The sequence below is a fragment of the Leptinotarsa decemlineata genome, unplaced genomic scaffold (assembly GCF_025532065.1).
Source record: "Leptinotarsa decemlineata unplaced genomic scaffold, Ldec_3_MD MMD2_tig00004307_RagTag_RagTag, whole genome shotgun sequence".
Taxonomy (NCBI): Eukaryota; Metazoa; Arthropoda; class Insecta; order Coleoptera; family Chrysomelidae; genus Leptinotarsa; species Leptinotarsa decemlineata.
In genome coordinates this window covers 5,579,773-5,606,131 of record NW_027412606.1, presented here as the reverse complement: position 1 = coordinate 5,606,131, position 26,359 = coordinate 5,579,773, and the positions used below count along the sequence as shown (strand labels likewise).

The 26,359-nt window shown below is 37.4% G+C and overlaps 1 protein-coding gene across 3 annotated transcripts in view; it reads left to right on the top strand.

Moving 5' to 3' along the window:
* LOC111503664 (vasoactive intestinal polypeptide receptor 2) overlaps window positions 1-26,359 on the top strand; it is a 266,571-nt gene that overhangs the window by 207,553 nt on the left and 32,659 nt on the right. For all 3 annotated transcript variants that reach the window (XM_074178839.1, XM_023158028.2, XM_023158027.2), the window contains one exon: window positions 16,259-16,406. In XM_074178839.1, coding sequence (XP_074034940.1) covers window positions 16,259-16,406 — 148 coding nt within the window. The remainder of the gene's footprint in view (window positions 1-16,258; window positions 16,407-26,359) is intronic.

The window sequence follows — 26,359 nt, the reverse complement described above, 5'->3', positions numbered from 1 at the left end:
GCACTGAACTATATCTAGGATTTACGTATGTTGTGCATGTACAATCTTTTTAAATAATTTTTTTCTCGATGTTGAATGTAAGAGCAACTTCTGATTGAGTCATTCGTGAAAAGATCAGAAATTGAATTCTGCCTTTTGATAGGTACGTGAGTGGATTGTATATATTGTATTCCATACATTGTATTTTTTTCTTACCTATGAAAAAAAACCGAAGTATGCGCTGGTCAGGCCCTATCCCCCGAAGCCCCGATACATTCGGGAGAGCGAGCCAGCATTATCAACCAACGACCACTCCCCACACCGTGGGGTAAGTGATCATTGGGTCCGAAAATCATGTGCCCTGAGCAAGCGCAGTGAGCCAAGAATGACAGCCTTGTGCATCTGAGCTGAGATTTCTGCTTTACTGCGGCAAGCCGGTATGATTTTAAGATTTGAGAGTAGAGATGGCATAATTTCTTCAAGGACTCCAATAATCAGAACAACCATCTTGACAGAGTGGTCTGAATAGAGTCTGCGGAGTTCGAAGAGAAAATCTCGATATTTCATCTGTTTCTCCTCCTCTTTTCGGACGATATTCATCTCGCCAGGAGCTGAAAACTCCACGACAAATATCGTTTTGTTCTGGTGGTCAAAAAGGAATATATCAGGCTTATTAGCTTGTATGAGCCTGATGGTGGGGAACGAATAGTTCCAATAAATTCGGCACTTCTCCTTTCCCATAACGGATTCAATATTCCCACGAGCGTAGGGCAACACCGTTGTCTCGTCAATACCGTTGTCTCGTCAATACCGTTAGAGTGCTGTAGCACCTGGGGGCAGGCCCAGCACCTTGTGTTAGGAACCTCTATACTCATCACGCGACTGAGGTAGACTAAGGTGTTGAAGACACCATCCTGGCAAGCCATGATGAACCCCTCAGTTTCCGACTTCGTCCCACCCGACCTGAGAAAAGCGAACGTCAGGCGCTTTGATAAGCCAAGGTCTCCAATGTTATTGAAGAAGACCCATACATTGGCTTATCCTTGTGTTTCCGCAGAAGTGAGGTGATCTCTGCGGGTTTTATCTGAGCTTTTTGCTAAACGGGTTCCAACTCGGTGACAGAGTTGTGGTCACCTCGTTCAGTGTCGAAAACTATACCGAGTTCAGCAGCTGCCCTAAAGAGAAATTCTCCAATTCCTGGTCTCTCATGGTCACGGACCATGCAGAGAAGAGGATCCGAACTCCTGACGACTTTAAAAGCCGTATCCAATAAGGACCATTCTGTCATGAAGACACCCCAAACTCAAAAGTCCATGGCCTTTCTATTGTCGGGGGAAGTACAACCATGGAACGTCGAGTTGATACAGCTTCTCCCGAGTCCACTTCACTACTCCAAACGAGTAGAGTAAAATTGGAACTGCAAGCATATTTGTTGCAGTAACGTATACGTCTCTCCGGCATCCAAATGGTGTAGGATGCTTCCATTTACGAGCGCATATCCTCTCCGTAGTCCCCGCATCGTCCTCTTTTGAGATGGACCATTGCACATTTGTCTATCCAGAATTTCATACCGATAGCATGCGTGTACTCTTCCACCACCCTCAAGGACTGATGGAGATCCTTCTCTTCAGAAGTATGAAGTTCAAGATCATCCATATGAAACAAATGGGTGACCTCGTGCCTCCGGTTTCCGGGGGTGCCACAGTTAAACCCTCGAGTATTTCTGAGCGTAACGAATAATGGCAATAGTGAAATGCAGAAGAGAAGGGGACTGAGGGATTCGCCCTGAAATACACCCCTTCTGGGTGCAGGGATGGCCACTAACACTCTTGGCGTTTGGTGAGTTGCGCCACCACTTACTCGAGCAATTGGTGAAAACCGGATTGGCAGCCCAAGCGCACCCAGCAGGAAGAAGAATATTCTCCCTCCGGTGCCGGTCGTGGGTCCACAGGGCTAGCCACCCGGTGGACCCAGCGCTTGGTTCCTAATAATCGAGGAAAGGGCCTCCGCCGACGACCCGCTCGGAGGGATCAGAGGCAAGGTGGTGGGGCCCATAACGATGATTTGCCTACCGAAGATAATTATTATTAAGATTATTATTATTATTAACATCCAATTTTGATAATGTGTCTTGTTGTACTTGAGATACATTTTTCAAAATCAGCTCTGCGAAATAATTCTGGGAATTGCAAGAAAAACATGAGTTCCTTTTTCGAAAAAGCGGTGATTACGTCACTATTCAGATAGATCACCCTGTTTCTCTACTTGTTCCGGAATTTTTTAAAAATATCGTTCAGTTCATAATTTGTAAATTCATTTCTCACTTCATGGACGATCTGTATAAACATGATATTCAATATCCGAGGTCGAAACTATTATGGAATTAAGATGGGCCTTGAACTTACAGACTGAAGTAATTTCCTTAGAAAAGCTCCCAGACTTAACGTGAAAATTCATATCACTAATGACATAATTACTTTGATCGTGTATCCTACGTCAACAAAATTGGATTAGCTAAGGGACATGTACCTTGCAAAATATAATTACTCAGCAGTTGATTACAAGGCATGGCCACGTTTAATGAGAACCACTTGTTTCTTCGTGAATGGACGAGGCTGTTTATTTCGCAATCAGGAATTAGAGAGGAAAGACAAATTACATCCCACAAGATTTCCTCAGGGAGTTATAGTGTTTCCAACGGTAAGGAACATATTGAGAATGCCTGCTGAATATTCAATCAGTATCATCATTTGTCGATAGCACTGGATTTGAGCCTTCTATAAATTAACGCAACCTCTAGAAATTGTTTTCAGGTAATCGAATCATGATGAGCACATTTTGTCGTTAGAAAGTTGAACAAATATGAATAATTAACAGGTCAATAATAACATATTGAAACGTTAAAAGGAACATCTTCTCAGGTGTACTGAAAGTGCGAAATCGTTTGGTCCTTTTCATGAAACAAGTGATTTTGTTGAAATTGGTGACACATGTGAATCGTTATATTCGTGCCAGTGTAGAGTTGTCTGCAATATTCTGTGTAATGCTCGCTGTGAGTAAGTCCCACTGTGATTCGAAAGTGCTTATAGATTATAATAACAAGGAGCCACATTGCCTACTGCACAATTGCTCATATACAGGGTCCTGCAACAGTGGCGCGGTGTTCCATATCTCTATATAGGAAGCAGATAGGAATCTAATTTTCTATAATATTACCTTATTGCTCGAGCTCGACAAAATAAAAATATTGGCGGTCACACAGGGTGTTCGATTTTTTCTGGGCGGATCCCAACTGTGTCTTTTTAAATGGCAACCTATATTTTTTATCGCTTTTTCGGTTTCTTCATAGAAAATAAAATAAACTTTATGTATATCTGCACTTCGAAAATATTGATGGTTTTCGAGATATCTAGCATGACAGGTTTTTTTTCCAATATTCGTCATTCAGAATATTTGAAATTATAAAGTGGTGCCAAGTCCAGTTGAAATTTTTTTTTGGTCGAATATTCTACATTGGTAACTCTCTCAAACGATATATCTGAAATCGACCTGTGATATACAGGGTATGAAAAACCGCTTGCCAAATATTGTAAATGAAAATTTGCAAAATCTTCCTTATATTAAATGGAACACCCTGTATATTATTAATCCATAAGAAGCGCCAACGAAACCTCTACAAATTTCATTAAGTATTCCCTATGGCTAAGTTCAATAGTTTTTCTTAAATGAGCATTTCTTTCGAAAAATGGTCATTTTTTCAAAGCGAAATCCATTTGACGACTGATAAGAATATACAAAAAATACCCTTTCCTTAAAATATCGCCCATTCCTAAAATTACCTGTTGCTAGATAAACAAGTTGCGAATTACACCACAAAATGGACGTTCTTGAATAGTTACAATAATTTCAAAAATCTCGGAATTTGTGCCATATTCTTTCGGTCTAAAACAACCTTTCAGCGAATGAAATATTTATTGGAAATCAAGTAGTCTGGCAAATGACAGAACAAAATATTTGGCTGCAAATGAATATTGAAATTTTTAGTCAATCGTGAAGTTGAACTGTCGGTATAATTTCATCAGAATGTTGTTATCAAAAAGTGATTTGATTGATATGATTTTCATATTAGGTGAATCAGACAGGAATTGTTTATTGGCAAGTAGAATTTATTCTCAACGGTATCCAGATAGAAGGCATCCAGATGAAAGATCTTTCCGAAAGGTCTTGGGACGATTCGTTGAAACTGGATCTATTAATTATTCCAAACATGAGCGCATCAAGCCAGCTACTAATGAAGATAATGAATTGCAAGTTCTTCTTGCTGTTGAAGAAGATCCTAGTAGGAGTCAACGACAAATTGGGGAAATAGTGGATATAAGTGAGAGATCAGTGCAACGAGTATTGAAGAAACATCGCTTGCATACATACCACGTTCAGTTACATCAAGAACTACTGTATGCTGATTTCGAGAAAAGAGTGAGATTTTGCAATTGGGCCATGAACAAAATTCGTCGAAACGAATATTTTTTCAATAATATTTTATGGTCGGATGAATCGACATTCCATAAAAATGGATTTGTAAATCGACATAATTACCATTATTATGCGACAGAAAATCCTCACTTATTGAGACAGGTGGATTATCAACATAGGTGGTCGATAAATGTCTGGGGAGGCATCATTGGAGAATATGTAATTGGTCCATACTTTTTTGAGGGACATATGAATGGTGCAATGTATCTCAATTTCTTACGAAATGATTTACCAGGTTTGTTAGATGATATTCCTCTTGACCTCCGCAATAGAATATGGTTACAACATGATGGTGCACCTGCTCACTATTCGGCAGAAGTGAGAGATCATCTAAATGAAGTATTTCCCAATAAATGGATAGGACGGAATGGGCCTGTACGGTGGCCCGCTAGATCACCAGATTTGACGAAACTAGATTTTTTCTTATGGGGATACATAAAAAATATGGTTTACGTTGAGCCACCAACTTCTCCCGAAAATATGCGACTTAGAATAACGAATGCTTTTCGCAGCATTACACCAGCTGTCTTGCGCAGGGTAGAACAGTCTTTCAAACATAGACTTCAGCTCTGCATTCAAGAAAATGGAAGACATGTTGAACATATTTTATAAAAGTTTCATTATCAACCTTAATTAAACTCTCCCTTTTGTAGTTTTGTAATTTGCCAGTTGACAAATTTGAATATCTAGAACTCAAGCTCTGAATGAATATAATAACATGAAAAAAATAGTTATTTCGCTTTAAAAAAATGACCATTTTTCGAAAGAAATGCTCATTTAAGAAAAACTATTGAACTTAGCCATAGGGAATACTTAATGAAATTTGTAGAGGTTTCGTTGGCGCTTCTTATGGATCAATAATATACAGGGTGTTCCATTTAATCTAAGGAAGATTTTGCAAATTTTCATTTACAATATTTGGCAAGCGGTTTTTCATACCCTGTATATCACAGGTCGATTTCAGATATATCGTTTGAGAGAGTTACCAATGTAGAATATTCGACCAAAAAAAAATTTCAACTGGACTTGGCACCACTTTATAATTTCAAATATTCTGAGTGACGAATATTGGAAAAAAAAACCTGTCATGCTAGATATCTCGAAAACCGTCAATATTTTCGAAGTGCAGATATACATAAAGTTTATTTTATTTTCTATGAAGAAACCGAAAAAGCGATTAAAAATATAGGTTACCATTTAAAAAGACACAGTTGGGATCCGCCCAGAAAAAATCGAACACCCTGTGTGACCGCCAAAATTTTTATTTTGTCGAGCTCGAGCAATAAGGTAATATTATAGAAAATTAGATTCCTATCTGCTTCCTATATAGAGATATGGAACACCGCGCCACTGTTGCAGGACCCTGTATAATCCATCTAGACGAAATTCAATGCAAGCCTGTGGATTGATCAGGACTTTGTGCATTTCCTTCTTTCCTTGCAACTCGAACACGTTGGTTTTTCATCTCCATTCAAAGTTTTCTCTCTTGTGAAGAATCCAAGCATTGTGACGAACTCAATCGGCCAGTTCTTTGTGGTATGGGGAGTGAATATTGCTGGAGTTCCATCCCAACACCAAACCGTTATTTTTAACACCTCGACGCATGTTTCGATCACCAAGTGATCATCTTCAAGTCATTAACGGTTTGTCGAGGGGATGCTGCCCTGCTAAGCAAAAGTGACGTATGTACAAAGGAGGTCATTTTGAAATTTTCGGATGGTTGTAGAGTATGAACATTTTGTGTCCTCTTTACCTAGCAAAAACTACGTATATACTATCAGGAGTGGAAATATTCGTTGATTTTGTTTGCCGTATGTACAAAATTCACTGTGAATACTAGGAACAAAAGCAGTATATGCAATATATTCAACAAAAGTGCGGCATATGCAATGTATATACGGCACTCTTTCTTAGCACATGTGAGTTACTGCCTTTTTGCTTAGTAAGTTGGTGAGATAGTGCGATGTGCTGTTAACTGTCTGTTTGGAGGTTATAAATAAGTTGTAGTTTTTGTTCGATTGTTTACGCCGGAAAACATAAAAAACGCAATAAATTCCAACACGATGATTTACTTACACAGCATATAGAATCTTTCAATCTCACAATATCTCATTATCGTCGTGAGCATGCACCGCAGACTAAATATCTACTCGGTGATAGCCATTCCATCATTTCGATTTTTCTATTACATAAAGTAGGAGACTTATTTACCTACACATTGTGATAGGAAGTTTTGTCTATCACTGAGACACTCTTTGGTGTTAAATTAGAAATAAGCATCTCCTGTAGCGATTTTATATAATTCGTGAAGTTCATCTCGATATGATAATCACCTGACTTCGTATTTGATCTAAATTTTAAATAAGCATTTTTCACAAAATCATTTTCACTGCCCGCATTCACTATTATTAGTCTTTGCCTTTTTGATACTTGTTTATGTAAACCTTCACTAGTGTTGTCATTGCAGGTTTTTATGTGGGTATGCGAGGAATGAATATAGCTTTCGTCCATGAAAATTTGTTCTTAACTGAACGATATCTGTCTTTTCCATGATTAATTTTCGATTATTTTTAGTTATCGTCCAACGAAATCCCATGTCATGCATAACTTTTCTCAAGCTTCCGTAGGAACCAGCATAGTTATTTTGGAATTTAAATTTATGATGTATGCGCCGAAGAGTTGGAACTTTTTTATCGACAGTATACTAATTAATAATAAATCTTCGAAGCAATCCTTTATCAAAACCATCTAAGTAAGTTTTAGCGGCGGCTTTCTTTCTTTTTATATTCGGTGTCAAAAAAGCAGCGGCTTTTCCATTCTCAATCAATTTCCTTTCCTTTGAAATTTTTCGTATACTGCTTAAACTTACGCCAGTTGCCAGAGCAGCTCTTTCTTGAACTTTATTAAAATCCTTCATAGGTTTATTTTCTGTCGCTTCCCGTTGCATAAAAAAAATTGGCTATAACTTCCATTGTTTAAATTGTCAGCACTTTACGATTTAGGTTTGACTTAAACTCCATCCTGGTTGAGTTACAATACTCAAATTGTACCCTTCACGCTTTATTTCTGCTCGGACTGTACCCTCGAATAACCCGCGATGCTCACTTCACAACAGACAAATTCGGCTGACTTGGGCTATGGGCGTCTCTACTCCTGTCTTCTACGCACGTTTTCCTATTCTCGACAAACTGTACGTATTTTTAGTTCAATCTTCCCCTTGAAGATGATCCCTTGGTGATCGAAACACGTGTCGAAGTGTAAAAAATAATGGTTTGGTGTTGGGATAAAACTCCAGTAATATTCATTACTACATCAAAGGTTCCAAGCAGTGTATCATAAGTATGGGGAGTGGCAAATCCCAAAGAAGATATAAATTTACTGATGAGTGTTCGCAGGTAGTGCTCTTCATCGTAGATTTTAATTGACCAACGAAATTATCTACAATACTCAAATATCTCGATTTGTGCTTTTTCGCTGTCGCTCAATTTCTCGTCAATCTCCGTTAAGATCGGTTTAGGTTTATAAACGTCTTCATGTAAACCTCCTAAAAGACAAAGAAGGAACTCCTATCGACTCCTTCTAACCACTAATATTTTTATTTTCAAACTGTTATCATGAGTTAACGAACTATAGAGTTTCCGATGTCACCGTGCACGAAACTTTCCATTGCATGATGCATGTTAATGAAGGTTTTCATCGAAGTTCCTTGAAGTATATCGTGTAGATGCAAATCATTACTATTTTTGTAAGAAAAAGTAAATAGGAACGAACTCGAACGGCCCCTGAATCGACTTTATAAACGACTTATATCGAAGTTGGAGACAATTTTGATATCAGTTTGCTCAAACAAAGAGTAACATCTTGATCATTTTCAATAATCAAGCACTTTCTAACAATTCTTTTCTGTTAAAGAATATGTTAGATTATTATATTCCATTTTAGTCTAAAAATTTTCCTTTTTCTTGGTATCAAATACACATTAACAGCCAAATCAAAAAATTACAAAGTACATTTTTCACATTACAACAGAATTAAAGAATAAAAAATCCAGTAAAACCAACATGAAATCAAATTCGATAAAAACTCAAATGAGAAATTCTGTACGATTCCAGGCGCTGAACACTACGTAAACGCAGCAACCTCATACCCCTAAGGGGCCTTATTATGGTCCGATCGCTGCAGAACAGCAAATAAATCTTGTCGCACACTTGTCCGGCAAAGCATAGTCGGCCCGTCCTGTCAAAATACGGATAGAATTGGAACAATGGAAATGAATGGACAACCGCCTACTAGCCCGGCACGGCACAGCCAAGAGCGTCCGCCGCCGGAAAGGATTCCAGCTCTCCGATCCTGTCCGGCAAATAACGGTACTTGCTGTGATGGACTGGCCAAGTGAAGGCGTCGCCGGCCAGCGCTTGCCAGCATCAACTTGTCCAAACGTGCCTGGGAAGTTTCTATCTCTCTGTTTTGCTATACCATCAGTTGACAGCACGGTGTCAGACGGTACTATGAAAATGGACAAGTAAAAATTGAGTTGCTTGTTATGGCAGGCTCTAGAGTCTAGAATATCCAGAAGTTCTGAAAATTTGCCTGGAGTCATACGAAAAAATTTCTCGTCTTCCTTCAGGTCGTTGAAAAGATCACGAAACTGTCCCAGATTTGCCCTCTTTCGAATTATGGGATGGACCTGCATCCTTCTGTTTTGTGACATTTAATAACGCGGCAACTATAATGACGACTTCTTCATCAGAACTGCTAGAGATAGACATTTTTCTCTCACCGCTCGATGTTAACTGAAATTCATTTGAAATCGAACAAACAGCACCTTCAGTATGCTGGTTGTTGTTGGACAAATGGGCAATGGTACTTCCCGTCGTCATCAAGCAACGGACAGCGCCGTGCTGTGCTGTACCGAACAAGTAGGCGACAAGCTTAAAGAACTCGAGTTGCCTGGGGCTTCAGCACGTATTCTTCCTGCGCGGTCTTAACCGAAGAATCGTCGAACCGTATTCAGCACTTGTAGCCGACGTGGAAGGCATCGGTCTCGTAGTGTCCAATGTTGGCATTTTTGCCTTCGTGGTAAACGACGGCGAATAGCTTGTTGTGCTTCTCTGTTGGAGACTGTGCTTCCGACCATACCAATGTAGAATCAATCTTCTAGTCGAATGCAAACTCCAAAGCCTTGATAATCTTCGTCCAACCGTCCAACTTCGTCCAACCGTCATGGCTGTATTCGAAAAACTTCAAATTCAATATGAGGATAACAGGAAAATTTTAGAGCATAATTCACTCCCACGCTTCGACCTTCTCGTTAGTTTTCAACGGGCGGGTTGGCTGTCCTTGTCTATCTTTCACTGCCTGAACTACTGTGTATGCTATTTTTGACAAGTGCATTGGCTTGGGATGTGGGGGTTGAGGAAACCGGCCATCGGATGCCTGCTTCCACGTAGCCCCGCTGGATACGGGATTGACAGAATCACTTGTGGTTTTGTTATTCCCTAACTGAATGGCATCCCAACGATGGCTTAATTCTAAGGTGTATCTAAGGTGTATCTAATCTAAGGTGTATCCGTGCCGAGAGGATGAATGACACTGAGCCTATAAGCTGTCTCTACGAAACCTTCGAGATTCCGGGCACCCTCTCGTCGTAGCATCGCCTTGTCACGGTAATGCGGGGCTCTGCCGTGATTGACTTTCTTTCCTTAGCTACTCGTGAGACTTTTATGGACAGTGTAAACTTAAAAATTCTTTCTGGTGCTGAGTCTATAGAGGAGATGGATGTCGAGCTTACGACTGCAACTCATCTTCCTCTACATTTATATAAGGAACGAGTCTACAGAGGAAATTAATGTCAAGTTTACGACTCCAATTGACCTCCCTGTAAATTTAGTTCAGGAGCGAGAACTTCTCAACTCCCTAACTCCTGATCCAATAACTGAACCTAAAAAAAAGAAGTTAGGTGGTGCAGCCAGGAAACGATTGAGTCGTCTCCTCTAGAGAGGGATACCTTTTAAAACCACCTTGCACTAAATTCTTGAGCGGCATACGCAGAATCTGTCTCAGGTAGACGAACAAACCTCCATGAACAGGTTAGCAAACGTTTGCGCTCAAATGATGATTCACCAAAATCCTTCCCTGCACATTTGAATCTAAGGCATCGTCAGGTGTAGCTGACGTGCAAAAACCCTCATATGGGAAGGTTGTCGCGGGTATCAAGATGAGAATCTTGCACCTTGACTATCTGGCTACCTCATTATTGATAAAACAGCAAAGCATATACGTTGTGCCTGCCCCGCTGGGGATCGAATTAGGTTTTTAGAGTTCGGCAGAGCTGTACTCTTACCATATGACCTGAAATACCACTCACCATAACAGCTAATCAGCTTCGTTAAGAAGCTGGGTTTATTTGGTCGAGAGTGAATAGGTGTGAGCCACAATAAACCCCCGCGGGTTGCTATGGGGGTCGAATAGACCCACTCACTTCAGACCCAACCTAACCTAACCTAGTTTTCGACGAAGTCAGCCCCTCTAAACTGTTCTTGCAGACCAGTTCCTTGAGCGCTTCTCTGACAGTCTCCATTTCCTTAATATTGAGTGGCAGGGTAAGGAAAGGCTGGATATTCTCAGTAATATGGCTGACTTTAGTTGCCTCCGAAGATGTTACTTATCGGTGTACTGATGAAGTGGATCCTTCTGGTTGAATGCCCTCTATTTTTCGATTCCATTACGTTCCATTCATTATTTGAATTATTGCTCAAAACAGAGTCAACGAGAATTTTTTTTTATCTCCAGTGTAATATTCAACCAACTCCTTTAGCTCAAACATTTCATCATTGAGCCCATTCGGAAGAAAACATAGAAACTCTTCCGCATTTTGTTGTCTACCCTGGATCCAGTCTGTCCGTATATTATGCAACATTTTATAAATCTACGTCGAACCGAATGGGATGCCCGTGTTGATTATAACTTCTTGGTCATTCTTGATTTTTTCATCCACTCTTCCGTCTTTCATCCTAATGTAGGAAATGAGTAAACAAACTGATCCACAAAACGACGCATTCCAACCGGGTAGACTTCAGGCTGTTCAGTAAGTTGTGGACATGCGATTAGGGCTTACAAAGTCGAGTTGATGTAGCAGTAATTGCTTTGATTAAGCAGACCCCTTCGCTGCAAGTTCACTGCCCTACCGTCGATCGTGTATGTAGATAGAAACGTAGCCATCATATAACAGTCTGGATCTACAAACTGGTAGTACCTTCTGGAGTGCTTGAAAGGGAATATGAGAAGATTGTTGTTGAACTTGTTTTCGGCATCCTGGTCAATAGCGACTCCGTCAAAATTGTTGACGGGTACAGACATAGGCCGATGATGGTGGGTCATCACAGTGTGCGTGTGGTGGTCAAAAGGTGGAGATTTGGCTATTGGTTGAATCACCGCAAAATTTCCACGGGTTTGAACATTGTTTCTCTTCTGCATTTGTCCTTTCATGACTTGAGTTGCCTGTTGAGTCTTCTACCACATAAGTTTTAAAACTATATTCTGATTTACTTTTATTACCGATTTGATAATTTTCTATAGAAGAAGCTGGGGTAAATCTGTTAAATCTGGAAACTTTGTTATATCAGATCAATTTTGTGGGCGGAAAAAATGTCATCAAGACTTTGAAAAGGAGACATAGTGCCAAAAATTGATGCAGCATTTCCTCTATGAATTGCTATGCTGATCAAAAATTATCTAGCGCTAGAATCGCCTGTTACTGTAATTAGTTTTCGACTAATAATTGTAGGCAGGGAAATATACTGAGCTATCAGAATTATCAATTTTGACTTTGCTGCAGGTGCATTTCATTTCTCCATGTCAAATCGCTATTGTTACAAGGTCATCTAAAATTTTTTCAGTACTTTTATGCTACTGGGTTGGGTTTTTCAATCAAAGACTGACATTGCTGAAAGATCTGGGTATCATGTTTTCACTTTTGGGTTTTTTATGCTAACTAATCCAACTCCTTTCGCCAACACCCAGTTTTCTGTGACGAAAACCACGAATATACAGTTGGTTCCTTTTGGTGACTCCGTGCTTATGTGTACGTTTCGGCAAACAAGTGTTGCCCATTTTCACATCTGGCTGACAAGGCCCAGAGCCGCGGACACGTGTCCGCGGTTTTATATCATTCGAATTATCACAGAAGACAATTTGCCATTTGAATTACTGTGACTGCCACCGCTTGTGGGTGGAAAGATGAAAAATCGAAAGAGTTACAAGCCCAAAAAACAATAATATGAAAATAAAAATCGATCTCAACAAGCACTTTTCTGAGATACTTCCGACAACGATTTTATAGAACTTTTTCTTCGCTTTGGGAACACACTGTATACTATTGAAAAAGTAGAAAACCAAAAATGAAATTTTCATCAATAATGAGGGCCGTAATCTATATTTTCAGACTCTGACTTTTTTAGTTACCGACTTATACTGACAAAAATAAAAATCTTACAATTTTATGTTTTGCTTCATCTTCTCAAGAGCTGATCGAAATATGTTTATTCTGTTGGAACTTAATGAGCTATTAGAATATATTGAAACAATTTTTTCAACATGTCGTCGCCCAACTTAGGACAACTTAACTTCTAAATTTTAAATACCGACCTGAATTTTTGTAGTGACTTTTAAGCAGCAATGCTTATACAATATCAATTAATTGACTTTCTCACGATATTCATGTGAGTTTCAGCAATTTGATAATCATTAAATAAATTCTTCAAGATTGTCTATTGTCTCTATTATCATTTGTATCTATCATATCTATCTATTATCAGGTAAATGAACCATGTACGGAAATGAGTTATATGTTCTGATATTTTCAGGAAAGTTTTCCTACTTTGTACAACTCTCGAGGGTTCAAAAACATCAAACTTTCATGTCCTATAAGTTCCAAATTGGTCGGTCGACAGCCGATCGGTTCGACGTGGGTGCTTTATTCACTCACTCGAATAAACTGCCGTATTGGTCGGTGGTTCAACCCACAGGATGAATGGTCGATTTTCACTTGCCATCGTCCAATCCGTGATATAAATCACATGTTAAAAGGTAAGACCTCGTTAATCCTTAGCTCGCACAAGTTTCGACTTCTGAGGGTTATTGTTTGTAGGGATGCGACAGCTGGTTAACGATAAAACAGATTTTAAACAGATTCTTTTTAACAGCATTCAAATAATGGAGTGTTAACAATAATGCAGTCAAAAGGGCCGTAAGAAAAAATAATAATTTACTTGGTGATTATCAGATCACCAAAACTCCCAAAATCATTGAAAAGAATTCGATTCAACATCATGAAATGAACATTGCCGATAAAAAAAAGTTCGTGTTCACAAATTGAGATGATCCAAGTCGGATATTATCTTGTATAAAATTTTCATGGACAAATACTGATAGTGAATCAAATAATTCCGTGACGACGTTAAAACAGATTTTCAATATCTCCGTGAACGAAGTAGATACAGTAAAACTCACAGTTTGGGGTTCCCTTAGACGTTCGTAGTCAAACAAGCTAGAGTCGATTTATTCTTTGAATTGTAACCGAAAATAGTCAACTCTGCCACCATACAATCTATTCTCTAGCTTTTCAGGATTGCGATATCCCTGTTGAAACTCAAATTGGAATACCCCTGTACCTATAATAGTATATTATGCAACGATCATGTAATGATGGTTATTAAGACACGAGCATTAACCGGGATACGAAACGAGCCGAAGGCGAGTTTTGTATGGTATATGCGAGTGTATTACATGAGAGTTGCATACGCCATTTTTTCTAAACCCGATAAATAATGAAAAACTATAAATATTATATTTGTATTGAACACATTTACAGTAATTAACTCATATTTAAAAGAAAAACACAAACTTAATGGTATTATCATGGATATATGAAAACTATAAAGATTCTAATTATATTTATATTGAATATAACAACTGTAATTAATCTGATCTTTTAAAAATATTGAAGTCGATGGTATTCCTTCTATATCGCTGTTTTCTGACATTTTGATAATATAGGTAGGTAATATGAAAACTGATTTTGACAAATAAAGCAATTAGTTACTTAGGATAGAATCTAGGACAAACAAAGGAACAGGATGCTTGATTGGAAAATTATGGGTTTCTATTGGTTGATAATCTGTATCGTTATGAAAAATCTGTATCATAATGGATATCATTATGAAACGGATTATGGTCATATAAGTGTATTGTTAGAGTACGGGTGTAGAAAATTAAGTTTTTATTTCAATAAAGACTAGTAACACGCATCGTTAACATTCAATCCAACCTCTAAACTTCAATTCGTAAATGGCCGAGTATCACAGTAATAAAACCTCGTCTTTTGGTCATAAAATGTTGGGTTTTTCTGAATGGTCTGACAATTACTGCCGGTTAAGACGATAACGAATATTTATTGTACACCAGAGAGCCCTACAGACGAATGTAATCCAATTATATAATCTCTTTGCTACAAAATATCCATTAATCATCTGAGTAGTTCGTAAATTACTGGGTGAAAAAATTGTCTGCGGGGAATCCACCGAGATGAACCCATAATATGAAATTCATTGATAAATCTACTAGGTATTACGTACGTTGTTTGCAGAATGTTGGTATGCATTTACTTCAGTAAATTCGCCATAGCGTATGAAAAAATGTCACTTTCACATTTTAGGTGAATGATAAAAATCGTCCAAATAGAATAGAATAGGATAGGATGGAATGAGCCGAGATTGGACCGGACGGGACGTAACCCAACAGGTAGCGAGACGGGTTGAGACGGGAAGGGGGGACTGAACGGAATGGGATGGAACAAGACGGGACGGGACAAGATGGGACGAAAAGAAACTAACAAAACGGGACAGAAAAGGACTGAACGCAACGGGACGGAACGAGGCGGAAAGGGAAGGTATTTGATGGAATGGGACGGGACGTGACAGGACGGGACGGGTCGGGACGGCACGGGACGGGACGGGACGGGACGGGACGGGACGGGACGGGACGGGACGGGACGGGACGGGACGGGACGGGACGGGACGGGACGGGACGGGACGGGACGGGACGGGACGGGACGGGACGGGACGGGACGGGACGGGACGGGACGGGACGGGACGGGACGGGACGGGACGGGACGGGACGGGACGGGACGGGGGGGGGACGGGCGAGACGGGACGGGACGGGACGTGCGGGAAGGTACGGACTGGACAGAACGGAATAATGTTTCTGTTCGAAAGTATATCTATAAGATTTATTGTATTGTAGAAATGGACTTATTGAGTCCTTATTGAATCATTCATGAACCCAGTTTCATATAGTTATGAGGAATCAATTTCATAATCATTTTCATGTATTTCACATTGTTATTATGTCAGTAATATATAGTTATTTTCAGGATCTATTGAGGTCGATCATTATGTTTATATATTTTTATATTGATAAGGAGATTCGTCTCACGCCTTTCTGGATGAGTTTCGTTCAAACGTCCCCATCGCTTGTTCAGGCAATGGGCTTATTAAAAATATGTCAGAATATCTTATTATTCTCTACAAACTTCGAAACATCTTTGCTTTCAAAAAATCACCAAATAATCTTGATTTCGAATTTTATAGAAAATGTTAACATGTCCGAAATAAAGTGGGATCGTTGAAAGACATTATATCTTAGAAGAAATATAGGATATCAACAGTAACGTTTTCTTTTGTTTCAGGTTTCAACTATGCCCAACCAACACATACAAGAAATTATCGAAAAGCAAGAAAGGCATCGATATGACGCAAAAGAGAACTGTCTTAAAATGTACGGGTCAGAGGTGGAGAATAAACATCGGTTACCTTATTTCAATCAAAGTACACAAAGTAAGTTACAGTATTTAATTCATTTTCAGTTTGGCACAAACAGGTAGATCCCAAAGTATACTATCAACGATAACAAAATACAAGTTTTGAGATTGAAAACAGTTATGGTTTTTAGAAAGCTCAAAAAGGCACACAGAGAACATCAAAAAGATGAGCATTGTTGAACAAATCATATATTCCAGTTTTTCACGGCTTCTTCCCAGATTTGTATGGTAACTTGTACATACTTCGAAAATGCAAGAAATATGAAACAAAACTAATTCGATAACAATTGTTAAGATTTATTATACGGGGTGTTTCCTAACTACGGTAACAAACTCAAGAGAGTGGTTCGTTAGGTCGTTTCAAGAAAACAAGTTCCTATGAACATTCGTCATTGATTCATCTGACAAGTTAAAAAATACCTGGAGTATTCCTTATGACATTGCAAGTGTCAATTATTCAAGTCATCTAGTCATTTACATCTAATACAGGAGTTTTATAAACAAAATCCTTCAGATGTTCCCATAAATATAAATCTAAAAGATACATATCAGGACTGCGAGCTGACCAATTTTGAGGCCTTGCGCGTCCAATTCAACGATTAGAGTAGGTGATGTCGAGATGCTAACGAACAAGAACACTAAAATGAACTGGAGTCCAGTCGTGTATAAACGACATGTTGCCTCTCATAACTACCGGCACTCGCAAAAAGTTCGGGTAGGATTCACCTGTTAATCTAGCTGGAACAAAAAATGAGCCAGCCAGGTAGTCGCCAATCATTCCTAACCAACTGTTCAGCAAAAATTGTTGCTGAAAATAGCTTTCTCTAATGACGGGGGGATTTTCGTTGGTCATTGTGAAAGTTCATAATAGCATTTCGTGAAAAATTTTCTTTGTCCGTTAATAAAATATTTGGTGAAAAATCATTATTGTGTGCCATCGTATAAATCAACCACCTGGAAAACAATAATCGAAACAGTAGAGCTTGGAGCCGCTGTATGTGATATGGGTATAGGAGGTTTCTATTTAGAACTGTCCGTACGGTTTTCAGGCTGACTTTCAGCTGCAGTGCAATTTTCATGGTACTATTTAAAGGATCTTCTTTTATCGCATCAAGTATAGCTTCTTCTAGTTCAGCCGTTGTTACAGTTTCTTTTCTTCCACCACCTGCAATTTCATTAAAACTCCTAGTTACACATAATCTTGCATGTAGCGTTCTGAATGTTTTAGCTCAATTTCAAAATATGTTCAAAGACATTTTCGTTAACTTCGAAGCTTTTGTCTAATTTCTACTATGTTTATTATTAGTTACGGCCAGTCGCAAACCTATCGTAACAAATAATAAACTTAGTAGAAATCAGACAAAAGTTATTTTCATTATTCTATATTCAATATGAATTTCCACAAAATAAATAGATCATCAATCGAATAAATTAGTCCAACACTGTCGCAATACATCCACTAAGTGTTTCTCAACAATTTTATAGAGGTAACATAGTAGCTAAAATACGTTAAAAATATTGATAGATAGCAAATTATTTTATGAATGACGCCTTTTTAAATTCAGAATACTGACATTGAATGCACATTAAAGTGATATTTACAACTGAAAAGTACATAGATATCATAAGAATATGTTATTCACAACAAAATGAGTTGAGTTTGCGACTAGAAAATTGATACATCGATAGAGTTAATTTTTGTATAGTTAATAATTTTTTCCAAAAACATTGGTAAAACAAGTGGCGTGCTCAAATGTTGCTAATAATAGGATACATAGGATACATTTGTCAATAAAATTTCATTCGCAATTTAAATATCAATCTTAGGAGCACAAAAAATGTCTTCAAAGTACAAAATTGACATTATTAAAATGGCGCCAACCTTTCTATTTGAAAGTTTTCAGTTGGTGACATATCTATTATATTTTCCTTGTGTCCAATATAAAATTATTTCTTGCGCCTTCAAGAAAACATTTTGAACACTTTTCTATCGTTATCGTTATATTTCATAACGCTCACCTGGAACTACTAAAAAACTCTTATGAAATTGTATTTCAATCATTTTATAAGTAACTTTACAAAACTACTTTTTAAGAGCGTTACAAAAATTTTATAGTAACTGACGAAATGTTTATAAAACTGTTTTGTAGTGTTTGTCAAAGGCCTTAAAAAATATTAGATAATAAAGACTAAGTATAATATTTTATAAAACGGTACCAATTTCCTACTCATGGCTATTTTATCATAAAGACATTGAAAACATTTCTGGGAGAGATACAGTTTTATAATTTGTTTGTCCGAAACGTTTTGCTAATTGGGCGCCCCCCTAAGAACGCCTATTTTCAAATATCGAAAACTAACAAGGTCTAACGTAATTTCTAGCACAGTGTTCATTTCTTAGATCCAGTGTTATTCATATTTTCTTATAATCGTTCCTCAAAAAGTTCCTTATATTTCATTCAGAATTACCAATTCAAAAAATATTGAATTTCACTGAAGGATTCCGGCTTTGACTTTTCTTAAAACGAAATTCGATTCGTCAACCGACAACAGAAGTATAATTCAAACTTTCTTGCAATATCCAAATCTTCGGAGCACTACTTCAAAGTTAAGTGTATTCAATTTTAACGAAAGTAGATTAATTAAACTTCCTACGTAAATTAAGATGGAATAATAGCTCATTTACTTAATTCCTTCTACAAAGAACTGCCCTTCAGCAGAATTACTCCTGAACGTTTTATCGCAGAAAGCGGCTTTTCTGAAGAAATATAATTTTTGATGAAACTCGATAAACACCAGATATGATTATTTTCTATTGTTCATACTCTATTTTGGAATATTGAATATATTTTCTTCTAGATTTTTTAAATCGTTGTCTTCGACAAATTATAGAAGTGAAAGCGGAGATTGACTATAAATACTTATTAGGTTGTTTCAAACGTTTTTTCCGTTTTAATATCATGTGTTTTTGTCGCTCCATATCTCAATAAATATTTATTCTACTTTGTATATACTCATCGATGAAGAATTTTGTACTCTATACATTGATACTGTTCTTTTTTTTCAAAATTAATTTCTTGCCTCGTTTCAGCTCATTACTTTATGATGTCGTTAAGCGATTTTCAGACAATTTTCCTCTAAGAATTCAAATTGAACCAAAGCGCTGCCGAAACAGCCCTAAAAATTAATCAGGCATTTGGCTCCTAGAATCTGAAAGTTTGTCAGCATATTTTGTACAATTTCTTCATAATTTGATGCTTTATGGTTACCTAGAAAATTTTCGACTACCAACACAAAACTTTCCCAAGCTTTACTTTCCGGAACAGTCATAACTTTAATAAAATCAGCGTCTTTCATCAATTGCCGTATTTGAGGACCATCAAATATTCCACCTTTCAACTTTTCCATACTAAGTTTTGCAAATTTTCTACAAATATCTTGCCAAAGCTTTTACGAATTGCCTTATCATTCCTAACTTAATATGCAATGGTGGAAGTATAATTTTGTCTCTGCTCACCAACGGCTCTCTTATTACATTAGCTTTACCTACAGTTAAAGAATTTCTTTCAGGCCAAACATCTTGTTCCCAATGACGTTGTTTGCTCTACTGTACCACATACAAATGAAGCAAGGGTATTTCGTGTATCCACTTTGTTGACCAAGAAAAAAATTAACCATTTTTAAATCCACACAGATCGACCATTGATGCTCCGAGTAATTGATTTTTTCTAAAACTAATTTGACATTTTCATATTCTTCTTTGAGTTTTATAGAATGGGCAATTGGAATTGATGCAAATTTATTTCCATTATGCAGTAAGACGCATTTTGAACTTCTTTTACAGCTATCAATAAAAAGACGCCACTCAGTAGGTTTGTATTCTTTCAAACCCATGTCCAGAAGCAGCTTCGCAATATTATTACAGTATACCAATCCTTCATTTTCATCAAAAAATTGTAATAGCTCACTTTCTCGCGTTCTGTACGTTGTAATTGTAACTGTCAGTGCCAATAAATTTTTTTCTTTCAATCTTGAAGCTAACAGTTCTGATCCTTGTTTTGATAAATTTAGATCACGTATTAAATCACTGAGTTCATTTTGAGAAAACAACTTTGGCGTAGATGTTTCACCCATTCACTTCCACTGGTAGACTGATTCGATTTCTGTGAATTTGGCAACATAATTATTTCTGAGGGCATGCGAATCACTTTTGAAACATAAATAGGCCGAGGGAGGTTTTCACTGTGTAAAACTGGACATTTTTTAGACTGTAAATCTGGATATCTCTACGTTTGATTTCGATTGAAACCTTTAGCATCTACTACGCAAAAGTAACAATCATCGAAATGATTCTTAGCCTCCATCCAGATCATAGGAATACCAAAGTCTAATCCAGAACGTTCTCCTTTTTTCCACAGCCGTAAAGACTCAACGCAAGACTTACAAACTTTATTAAGACACACTCATGTTTAAAAAGACAAGATAAATATATTAGAACGGACACTCAACAATTGAAAGAAAATATTAACATATAACAACTTATCCAGATTTCCGTGTTAGTACTTCAATATTATCAAATAACTGAGTTCTCAGCTGTTTTGCAGAGCAAGTAGCCCGAGAAGTGGGGATCACGTGATGTTTGTACGCGCAAAAAAGTTTCGCAGAAGCCTAATCATGACTGAGAAAATAAATTTTTTTACTAACAAGCCGATTATTATTAAAAATACAAGATACGTAAAAATCATAAAAAATAGAGCACATTCAGTACTTTCGTAAATATATTCGTGATTTAGGCACTCAAAAACATAAAAATTTGCAAAAATATCCAGGGCAACACAAAAATTTTTTTTTGTAGAGCTGTGTTATTAATGAACGCACTGTTCATTGTCTGTTTGCGCACTCATTTTTTACAAAAAATATTCAATAGACTGAATGGTAACATTCAAAATTTCTAACCGTTTACGCGAACCCAAAAATCAATAGCAACTGGTCTGAAATTTCAATATAATATATATAAAGATGGATAACAAATGCACTCGATAAGCAAACAACATACAAGTATAGTCGAAGTCAACGATATTGTGCACTCTTGAAGTTGGCGGCACTCTCAAAAGCCTAAAAAATTAATACACAGAAATGAACCGGCAACGAACTAGTCCACGTGGACTGTACACTTGGCGATTCGTGTTGGATAATTTTTACCAACCGAGTTTAATGATTGGCTGAAGAATCATAAAATTAAATTTGAAGTCATGTTACGGTGACGAATGAAAATCGGGGAATGCGGTGATGATTATCGCCGTCGTGTTGAATAGTGAAACACAGATATGTTTCAATGTATATAAGAATCTACATCTCAAGTTTGGTTTCAAGGGAAACAAACTATTACAAGCAACATCAGATTTGACCGGAATTCCTTTCTCAACTATACGTAAAATAGTCAAAAACAAACCTTATGAACGCAAGACTCGATGTGATACATGATTAACAAAACCTTCAGACGTTTATCTAATAAAATCACTGAAAAACACAATATACGACTGTTACAAAAGCAATGAGATTCCTACAACTCAAATATAAGGAAAACATGGAATACTTCCTGCCATAACGTGAGCTGCTGTGATAAAACTCTTCATAGGATAAAAAACTAGGATTTAGATTTAAAATAATAAATAAACGTCAAACAGTTATGTAAAGCAGGAGAATAGTGGAATTGCTTAACAAATACTTAGAATAAATAACTAAATATAGACAAGAACAACGACAAAAGAATGAACTAAATATCGACTTTTAAAAACGACAAAAACCGAGATGAATATATCTCAGTTCCATACCACCTATATACGAAAAACTTTGGACAAATTTTCAAGGAACTAGGTATGAAGGTGGTTTCTAAAACAAGTCATACTTATACTACAGAGCCTTTTAGGAAATCCAAAAGACGAGAATTCGAAAAAGTCTGGAATTTACGAAATTGAATATAAGGACTGCGATGCAAAATATTATGGACAGACAAAAAGATCTATCGAAATAAGATATAATGGGCAGCCGCCCATTATATTTTGCAACAAAACCATTCTATAGACTTCAGTTCATTAAAATTAGTTAGACAAGTTAACAACAATAGGCATCTAGATGCCTATGAGAGTGTAGAAATAAGTAAATATAATAATATTCTGAATAAAGATGGTGGACCAATACCTAATAGTATACTACAAAGCTTGTTGAAATAATATTTTAATGATTAGATTTACCTGACTATTACATATTGTGAAATTAATTTTATATAGCTTATTAAAATAATATTTTATAATATTTATAATGTTTTACACATTGCAAAATTAATTTAAGGGTGGTAGATAAGGCAATATTGTGAAATGAATTTAAGACACTTAAGACGCAGGTGCCTAGAAGAGGTATCTATGGTATAAATGAGAATAACTTGTAAGTCTGATTACTTTGATCTTTCTCTTGAAGATGATCACTTGGTGACCGAAACACTTGTCGAGGTGTTAAAATAACGGTTTGGTGTTGGGAAAAAACTCCAGTAATATTTAAACACAGTCTACTTGAAGAGTCAGATTCAAAGATTTGCCCCTTGATTCATGGGTCATGCGCATTAAGTCCCCCAGGAGTTCCTTCGATATCTTTCAGAAGGTTCACATGAAGACGTAATTAGAATTACTGAGAAACACAAACGGAGATTGACGAAAAGTGCACAAACTGTGGACACTCATCAGTAATCTGGCACGTGGCACGAATACATTCACACGTGTCTCCAATTCAACCAAAATTGCTGGTGAGTGGAGAGGCATATGTCCTCTTTTATGAACAGGGGAACGAAGTCGCTCCTTCGAAGTATTTTTTTAATTCAGTGAATTGATTTGTATTTGATAGTGTTATGAATCATTCCATGAAAAAATAACGCCGGACGCCGCTGGTCGTCTTTAACCGACTGTGACTCGGTCGAAATCGCGCTCAACTCGACTTGCACTTCGCTATTGTTCTAGATTTTACGTCGCTTCGAGATACTTCCAGCGACTTTCCTATCGGCTTTCAGAAACTTCGATTACCATATATAAACAGACCAACACGCAGATCGAGAAGTCTAGTTGAAAGTGCGGTACGAAGTGATCTAATAAGGCGACAGACATTTGAAGTTTCAGTTGAAGTGTTTGTGTTGTATTGTCAGTGTAGCAGCGAAATAAAATTAAGGTCAATTGTACAGTCCTACGGGAAAAACCTAAGGATAGTTATAATAAAGTATATACGGTCTGTTATTTTTATTTCTATTATTTGTGCCCAAAATTATATTCTATTGTATGAAGTAGAGTGGGGTGAACCAGTGTTTCTCTATCTCCATGAAACCGACATGAAACTGTATGTTCACCTCTCCCTTTCATTTTCTCGTAAATTAATAAATCCTAGAGCAAAGGACATTTCGTATGCACATTTAGCTTTCCAGTTTGATGCCTCAATGACCACCCACACAAGTATTTAATAGTCTGGTAACGTGATTCTGCGAGGAACATCGAGACAAAACGAAATAAAAGTGGTTTTGCCTTGGTGAAAAGCTTTCGATGCGGCAAGGATTGGAAAGCGCCGGAAACACACAAAAGTTCGAATACGTGAAGATGTGTTACACAATGGGCTTTTCGGTAGACGTAGCTGAAGTGTGATATAATCTTCCTAAAAGCATCATTTCATTGGGTATCGTTCAATTTTGCATATCTTGTGGAATGGGTTAGGTAGTCTGGTGGAGTAGGCGTAAAAATTGTAAAATCTAGGAATTCAAGCCCAGTCAATGAATCTTCATAAAAACTGTCACTCTATTGTTAAAAGCTCAATCAAAAAAAGGCCCCATCTCAGTTACAATAGTTTTCAAGAACAATTTACTGAAAAATGAGAAAAAAAATGTTTAGAGCAAAGATCTCATTTTTATACCTGATAAACAATATTTGCATAGTAACTAATTAATTAATTCATATTTCACAAAAACGATATATACCTACATTATAACATTATTGATCATTACTCTCGTCATCATCGATTTCATTGATATGGTCAGTAAGTGAAGAATTAGTACAACTGTCCAAGCAAGCTAAAGTGTAATTTAATAAACTTTTCCTGTATGTACAAAAAATGTTCAATGAAGATTCTGAAGCTGGTCGCTTCGTCATTGTTTGCATTCATATTTCCAACCCCATTCTTTTGGTCATATTTTTCTTCCGATCCAGGTTTGAATTTGCAGATATATACTTTTGGATTGTTCAAAAGTGGCATCTGCAGCAGGTGGCAAAGACTGCAGTTTAACGAAAGTATTTTTTGTAGTTGCTTTCAAAAGAGAGTTATATCTTAATATATTTAGATCTTTTATTTTTGAGGGGATCTGTAAAAAGCAAGCGTGCATGTAGGTTAGGTTAGATCGAAAGTGAGTGGGTCTTTTCGATCCTCCACCGCATCCCGCAAGGGTTTATTGTGGCTCACACCTATTTACACTCGACCAAATAAACCCAGTTTCCTAATGAAGCCGATTAATTTGTATGGTGAGTGGTCTTTCAGGTCAGATGGTGAAAGTACGGCTCTGCCAAAATCTGAAAACCGGATTCGGTCCCAAGTGGGGCAGGCACAAGAAGTGTCCTGCTTTTTCATCATTTCCCAAACAAAGGCGACACACGCTGCCTTCCGACAGTCCAAGTCTCTGCTTATGATGATTCAAATGACAGTGACCTGTGAGAAGGCCTGTTAGATATCGTAGTTCATCCCTACTGTAGTTCAACAACTGTTTGGTATCAAGTTTCGAAGGGTAAATAAATGCCTTGAAGTGAACCAATCCTGGAAGATTCTTCTTGCCATCCATGTGTTCACTGTTTATTTGGCAAAACCTAAAGTGATGCCAATAACAGGTTCTGGTCCAATGAAGCTGCTTGCAGCACCCTCTTTTGCAGGGGAGTCAGCAGCCCTATTGCCTTTTAGGCCAGTATGGCCAGGAATCCAGCAATCTATTAAGTCTTCCTATCGAGGACAGTCGTTTTTTGCAGTTTACTGCAGTTTGCTGCAGCGTGAGTTTTTGCTTGAAGTACAGTCGCATAGGTTCTTAGGCAGGTTGATATCTCTGTCTTGAGACTGCGCCTGAAAACACCTGCATCAGAACTTGAAGGTGTTTTTGATCCATCTATGAACCAAAAACTATCTGCTCTTAATATTCCCTTCTTCCAGAGTATCCAATCCTCTCTACTCGGGAACAGTACTTCATAAAACAGTTCGTAGTTGACAGTTGGAGGCATGAAGTTAGAGGTCATTTCCAGAATGCTGTGACTTCCAGTGTCAACCAGCAGGCTGCATTACATTGATTTGTTCAATTGGCAATATGCATAAGTCTATATACAGTCCATTTAGCCTCCCTATCCAGAAAAATGTGGAGAGGAGGTATGAATTGACCCTCTTTCTATTTTATATTCCTACATAAAAAATATTCTCAATGAATATTCTCCGCATCAAAGGATTGAACTGAAAAAAATACTGGCTCACGAAGGCCATGCAGGTTTCCTCTAGAAATATGAGTTTACCTTATCATATGAAAAATTCACGAATAATACACCTATTCATCACTGTGTTGAAAAATCAGAAATACTTATAAAAAAGTATCCGAATGTGCAAAAGAATTCTATTACCAAGTCAGAATTTTACAAGCAAGCAATAAATCAAAAGAGATGTGGTCCATGATTAATGGTTTTAGGAGAAAACAAAGAAAAGAACAAGTTGATATACTAATAAACACAAACAAACTGAACAATTACTTTTGCTCTGTATCTGAAAAATTAACAAAAAACATACCAATTCCTCATAATCCACAATTTCAATTGATATTTCTGATATCCTGATACCACATTGAATGCACTAGCGTTCGTAATAAATTAATTGTTCAAGACCGCTACATATCCTTTCTGTCTAAAAAAATCTATAGTT